The sequence below is a fragment of the Dioscorea cayenensis genome, chromosome 13, assembly GCF_009730915.1.
Source record: "Dioscorea cayenensis subsp. rotundata cultivar TDr96_F1 chromosome 13, TDr96_F1_v2_PseudoChromosome.rev07_lg8_w22 25.fasta, whole genome shotgun sequence".
NCBI lineage: Eukaryota > Viridiplantae > Streptophyta > Magnoliopsida > Dioscoreales > Dioscoreaceae > Dioscorea > Dioscorea cayenensis.
The window spans coordinates 377,367-384,697 of record NC_052483.1 but is presented as its reverse complement, the minus strand read 5'-3'; the positions used below and the strand labels follow the sequence as shown (position 1 = coordinate 384,697).

At 34.1% G+C, this 7,331-nt stretch overlaps 2 protein-coding genes across 2 annotated transcripts; one reads left to right on the top strand and one right to left on the bottom strand.

Moving 5' to 3' along the window:
• On the bottom strand, positions 1 to 3,647 carry LOC120274962 (probable E3 ubiquitin-protein ligase ARI2). Its single transcript, XM_039281495.1, is given in 11 exon segments — positions 1 to 191; positions 384 to 577; positions 745 to 848; positions 851 to 1,295; positions 1,914 to 1,963; positions 1,965 to 1,997; positions 2,000 to 2,254; positions 2,256 to 2,398; positions 2,546 to 2,828; positions 2,944 to 2,976; positions 3,290 to 3,647. Coding segments are annotated over 11 exon segments (1,869 nt in total). The 5' UTR covers positions 3,449 to 3,647; the 3' UTR covers positions 1 to 21.
• Positions 3,648 to 6,457: 2,810 nt separating this feature from the next.
• On the top strand, positions 6,458 to 6,997 carry LOC120274892 (MADS-box transcription factor 23-like). Its single transcript, XM_039281433.1, has one exon. It carries the CDS (start codon positions 6,458 to 6,460, stop codon positions 6,995 to 6,997), a length of 540 nt encoding a protein of 179 aa, XP_039137367.1.
• The last annotated feature ends 334 nt before the right edge of the window (positions 6,998 to 7,331 follow it).

Here is a 7,331-nt window from a genome sequence, read left to right as displayed (position 1 = left end):
GTACAGTTGCAAATGCTGTGACTAATATCGGCTGTTGTCAATCACTTCAGGTGGCATGTTGAGATCAAAAGGTGCAGCAGCTCCAGCAACATCTCTTCTAGGCCTTTTCCGTGTGGACGAGCATCCACTCTCATCAGAACTAGAAGAGCCAGGAAATTGACTACCGGAATGCCTGCCTGTTCCAGTTGTTCCTATTTAACATGTTGACATTGTTTGTGTCAGCAATTTAGAGTCATGTTCTTAGTCGCATCAAATTTTAAAATTAAAAAAAATTGCAAGAGAAAAGAATGTGTTAGATGTATGTTTTTTGATAAGGACTTGGAGAGGAAAACAAAAAGAAATGGAAGGTGGAAGATCAAATAGTGGTGTGATAATTTTAGTACCGATTCCATTCACAGCCAAATCCCATCTTGCACAGCTCCCTTCATTATTGTTTTTCGTGCTCCTAAGACTTTGATCAGAATCCCAGCAAACGGAGAGTTCAGTCGCTCTGTCGAGGCCTTTTGATTTGTATGGGGCAATATTGTGGGTTGCACGTTGGAGAGGATAAAGTAGTTCATTCTCAATGCATTGGTACCTGCAGAATAATATTTTCACAACCAATGATACCAACAAAGTTATAGATGAAAGAAACACTGACTTCTTATTAGGGTTGACTTGTACCCATTATTGATGATCCTTTCACTCAAACAAAAGTAAGAAAGAAGCAACGGAAAAAGAAAAAGAGTGAGAGATAGAACTCACATTTGCTTGCATAGTTTATCAACAACGTTGGACAAATTAATCACATGACTCATTGTGTCCAATACCTCATCGTCACTGAAAGTCTGAAACTCCTTCTCTAAAAAAACATGGAAAGTTTCTCTACATTGGCCTCTAACTGTTGTTGCTGGTCCTCAAATAGGTTTTGCTTCATATCCCTTTCTTGAGGTGTCATCTCATCCTTGAAGAGCTCATCACCAAACATGTAAAATGCGAATGGATATGAATAAGAGAGCACACGCCTTGATCTGAAGAGCCGGTTCAACCCATTCATCACCCAACTATAATCTTTAATTTTGGATTGCTTACTTTCTGATACAGCTATTTTTTCCTGGATACTTTCCTTGAGATTGCTTTCTTGGTTAAGAGAATCTGTATGGGCCTTGTATCGGTTGTGATAATGCATATATCGATAGAGATCACGCCTAGCCCGTTCTGTCCTCTTAGCAATATCCTCTTTGAAGCGTCCACAACTGTGTCCAGCAATGCTCGACCAGGTATGGTCTCGTCCAGTAGCACCGCCACATAACCAACTGCATGGTGGAAATAAAATTTAAGTAATTGATCTTACTAGTTATGCTAGGCATACTGAAGGTAAACAAAATATAAACAATTTAAGAATAGCCACTGATAGCTAAAACAGTGAATCCACATCATAATTGAATTCAAGTGACGGAACCTTTTTCTACCACGGTTAAAATTTAGAAAGCAATTGAAGTGAAGGATCAGTGAAGTGGGTGCCGTAGAGCTTTTTGATCACTCAACATAAGTCTGGCCACCAACTCCCAAAAGAAAAAGGTGCAGGAATGCAAAAAAGAAAGAAGTACATTTAGTGTCAATAACATCAAGTATGGATGGTGTCATTGAGCACAAACAGAAAATATCGCTGGGATCATTGCAAGCAGCTTCGTGCAGGAATTCCAAGTGAAAAATTTTTTTCCTTAGTTTGCAGACCACTAAGATGAACAGCTTTTTCAAGAAAAATGAACACGACAAAAAAATAGGAAAAATCATGACAACAACTGATCAAGAAAGAAGTATATATGACAAACAGCATCCAGTAACCCACAAATCCTCCAAGTAAACAAAAACCGCAACAGCATCTATAGTTCTAACCGACAAAAAAGTCTCAAAGATTCAAGAATACTCACCAAAAAGCTTGTCCACATATACATGCGACTAGATTGCAACCACCATTCTTTTTCAACAGGCTTGTGACACTTGGGGCATGGCTTTTAGTGTTAACTGTCATCCAATTTACTGTTTCAGACTCATCCTGACATTTTCTTGTCCAAAGCTCCCACATCTGGCATGAACAAGGTGAGTGTGCTTCGGATAAGCAACTGAAACAAAATTGAATGCCACATGTACATTCCACCTCACAACAAATATCACCCTCGACACGTATTGCATTTCCACAATGCGGTATGCTGGGGCACCATTTGACTTTATTGTTGTCCTCAATATATGATTCAAGAAGAAACCGGTCAAAAGCGATCTGCAATATCTGGATGTCTAGCACTGACTAGAGTTCGGACAATGGCTTCATCGCAAACAGCAGTGCATTTGGGAGCCATGCATCTAATTCGACGACTTTGCCCATCATTTATTTTGACAATAAAATGTTCTGTCCAACCTGAACGTAAAGTGAACTAACATAAGCAGAACCACATATACACAAATGGTGATAAGAATGACAAAGCTCAAGTTTCCCAAGAAAATATACTATGTGTCATATTATTTAGAGCAGGAAAGCTGTAAAATGGACAAAATCAAAACTTACAATCGTTACAATAGGAGTGCCCACAATCCATCTCCGTCACTGAATTTTGTGTAACATCCTCAAAACAGATAGTACAGTTTACAGTCTGCGATGAATTTAACAAGCCAATGACATTACCCTTGTCAATGACAGTCACTCCAGCCTCTGAAAACAATTTCTCTTTCCCCCTCTGCTCCAACAACTCAAATATCCTCTCCACATCCCAACGATAATAAATTAGGAGAGTTCGGGCATGCTGCTCGCTAAGAGCCAACAACTCCATCACCTTTCTCAAATCCTCTTTCTATACAACTCAACCAGTACCAATTTAAATACAAAACTCAGAAGTAGCACAATTAAACGATTTCCCCCAATTTCTCAAAACAAAATTTAAAAATAAAACCATTGGAAAAGATCACCTGTGCAGCCAAAAGAGACTCTTTCGTGATAACCTGAAAAAAATTCAGGTGCCAGGTCAAATGCTAGAGTTCTCCCGCCGATTAACACAGAAATTGTAGAAATTATAGAACTTTTCAACATCAGAGATGAACAACCGAGCACAAGTGATCATATTGACAAAGAAATAAAAAACGAGATTTTATTTTTATCTTGTCTGATAGGGCAATTATTTGAGATTATAGATGATCAATCCATCGAGAAAACAGTTAATCATGAAAAGAAAAGAAAAAAGAAATCAACACCAAACTCATTCGTAAAGATGAAACCATTAATTGAAAGGGAGAAAATGATCGAGAAGGCGCGTACCGAGGAGACGGACCAGTGGCAATCCTCCTCGTGCTGGGATTCGAGTCCCTGAAGGACGGTCTCCTCCAGAACGTCTTCCTCTCGATCGCTGAGATAGAAGCCGGACATGTCCTCTTCCTCCATATCGCTGGACGAGGCGTAGTCCTCCTCCTCCGCCATCCCTAGATCGGCCTAATGGAATCCAATCAGCAAAGGATAAGGCTTTGTAGCTCGATCGTGGCTGCGATCCTTGTAGCCAAGGGAGTCTGGGGAGTCTTGGGAGAGAAGGAACGACGGGACAACAAGAAGAAGAGGCGATAGAGATGAAGCTTTGGGTAGAGACGATGAACTCACTCTTTCTTCGTCTCTTTCTTTCCTTTTCTTTTTACCTCCTCGTATATATATATATATATACTTATTTATTTATGTATATATATCGAATTCTTATATATATATATATATTTATGTATATATATCGATTTCTTATATATATATATATATTGAAGGATTTGCATAAAAATCCTTGTTCCTTTGCCATATTTACAAACACTGTTTGGGCGTCCAGTGCATTTAGAGCCCAGCCCAACGGACCAATTTGGCAATTTCTAACAATTGCATTTACTTCCCTTTATATAATTTACCATCTGATGACTTTGATCATCATAAAAATATCGAAAATACGCTCTATAATATTGTACCACATCATAAACACTAAAAAAATATAGTGATTATATAAACAAACAATCATTGGATAATGATTCAATGGTTTTAAATCAAACATCCCTAAAAAATAATAATTTAAGAATTTAACTATATTACATTTTGCCTTATGCATATTATACATGTGTAAAAGCTGTCCAACCATGAACAAAAGTCATATATATTTTTTTTTTTGGTGTTTATAACTTTTGAATTGAAAAGAAAATATAATACATTTCTAAGCTTGCCGATTTGTCAAGCATAGTCTCGAATTCTTGCTAGTAAAACACTCTCCAATCAGGGTTCTTGCTAGACTCATCACCAATTCTGGACAACGTCAACCTGGAAGCAGCTTCATCTCAATCTACTTTCATCTTGTCTCTTTATCTTAGTTGTTGGTAGTTATTTTTATTAGTTCTTCTTCCTCACAACCAATGCCATCTATCTTATAATCTCTCTTACTTTTCTTTTTTTTAATTTCATGCTTTTTATTTTAACTTAATATATATGTACTGAGGTTCGTCCTCAGTCCAGTACATTTCTTTCTATTTCTTTTTAATACAAGATTAGATATTTGACATATGTCATATATATTTTAACGGTCAAAATTTAAATTTCACCAAAATCCTGTTATTTCAAGTTAAAATTCTCTTTTTAAACTTGGTTTAGATAAAAAAAATAGTCTTCCTAAATTTTTTATTAAAGCATTAATCTTTGAATATGTTTCAACTACCTCTTTTTATGAATATATATATATATATATATAAAAAAGAAAAAGATGATAGAAATTTGGTATCTTAAAAAATATAATTTGTTGCATACCATAAAAAAATAATAAATTTTTGTTTTTTTAAAAATTAAAAAAATAATAATAAACACCTAAAAGTCTGTTTATATATATATAACAAGAACTTAATATCTAGATTGGATTTTGGTAGAATTTTAATACTAGATTTCCAAAAAATCAAGAGTAAAATAGAGCTAAAAACAAACACTGTAAAAATAAAAATTTAGTGAAGTTTGAATTATGGCCATTGAAAGCATATATATAACACATGTTAAACATCTAAATTTGTATTAAAAAAAACTAGAAGAAAATATACGGATTGTAGCTTAATAAGCTATGTACTTTTATCCATTTTATCAAAAATAAATACATAAATACTTATTGTAAATTTTTTTAAAAAAATATTTGGCAGGTGAAGAGTATGTCCTTTGCTTTATTCAGTGCTATGTTAATTAGAGAATAACCAGCTCGTGATCTCTTCGTTTAACAAAGGTATGTTTCATCCACTTTTATTTATATACATATATATATACACACACATATATTATATCTTAGTTTCATATGATAAAAATATCCACTTTTATCCACGTTTTGTTTAATTTTTGGATTTTTTTTTTCTTGTAAACCAATTACTAAGTGCATAAACGGTAACTTGCTTTAATGACTATGTTCTGGATATTTGTTTATATATTTTTACAAATAATTGTTATTTTTTAATAATTTTAGGACGAAAAATTAACTGAATATTCTTATAAAAATTGAGATCAGAATTCACTCTTCTTTCTATTCATCCATTTTATTAAGGTTAATAATATATTATTATTATTAATGTATTTAAGTTGGGATTTTAATTGGTAATTAAGAGAAGAGTACATTAACAACTTTCCATAATTATAATGAGTATATTTTCTCTCATATTTTTATTGACTCACTCATTGATGATTATCAAAAATATATATATAAAGTAATATGAAAAGATTATCTTCTCTTTTGGTGTGAGTCTTTGTTTAGTCATTCCGTTATTATTATTTGTCGTTTCGTATTTATCATTTTATTTTATTAATAAATTTTAGTTTATTCATCTGTTTAAATAATAATAATAAGTGACAACTTAAATCCTAAAATAATTTGCCTCGTAGTGGTTTATTCATTTTAAAAGAAAACAAAAATAAATAAATAATTTGGCAAAGTGCATACATGTCACACAATTTGGAAGCCGCCATAATTTGAGGAGTGAAGGTAGTAAATCCGAATTGGACAATGGAAGAGACCTGCTTGAATTTATTATGGTAAATGTAATCCAAAGCAAATATTTCTATCCTTAGATAGATTACTATTCATGAAAATAAAATAATTTTACTTGGGCCTTAAGTTTCAAAATCTTTAAAGTAATTTCTCCTATTCATACCATAAAAAAGGCTAGCCTATTATTGTGGTTTCATGATGACTTTCCTTAACAAAAACAAAATCTCTTAATTTTGTCAATAATTTGTAATCACAAAAATATATATTTTATTCCAAGTTTCCTTCTTTTTCCCTTAAAAAAATTTCTCCATCATTTATGTTTCATATATTATATAGCAATATACATGTTTAGGTCCTGCCATATATATAATTAAACACATTATATATAGCCATAGGAATATATTGTTTTTCATGCATAGCAAACAAACATTGAGTGCATGCAAGGTGAAGAAGGCATGATGGAGGCAAAGATGGATATGAAACAGAAGCAGAAGCAGAAGCAGAAGCAGAAGCAAAATCAAGGACGGCAGAAGGTCCCAATAAAAAGAATAGAGAAGGACACAGCCCGGCAGGCCACCTTCTCTAAGCGCCGGAAAGGGTTCTTCAAGAAAGCCAATGAACTCGCCGTGCTGTGCGGTGTTCAAGTGACTGCACTCGCCTTCTCTCCTGCTGGCAAACTCTACAGCTTCACCGCCAACACGTCCCTTGATGAACTCATGCATCGCTGTATAGCAAATGCCGGACCTTCTGATCTTCATTATCAACAACAACAACAACAACAAGAGCAGCAGCAGCAACAACAAGAGCAGCAGCAGCCCTGGGACATGGTGGGCATGAATATGGATGATCATCTGGGACAGGTGGAGATGATTAATTATGATGATGAGTTTTGGAATAATTGGTTAAACGAACTCATGACTGATGAAACTCTCAACCTTCCTCCTCTTCCTGATCTTCTTCTCGATCCTCCAACTGGCTCTTCGTCTCACCATCTTTGATTCATTCATTGACCTCTCTTTCATATTGATCGTTTTAGTTATATATATATATATATATATCTACACACACACATGACATATGGAACCCCTTTTCATAGGTTATTGTTTGGTTTAGGACGCATAGCTTCATAAATATGTTTGCTTTTAATTATTAGAACTGATTCTCATGCATGGAACAAAATTTCATATTCATGAGTACTGATTAATGCTAGTGTTATCTATATGAAGCTTATAAATTTTATAAGTGTGTAATATGCATCCTTTCACCTTCATTAATAAGATTTATTTAATTACTTATTATCTGTCTTTTTAATTTGAGTGGGTATAACGTCAC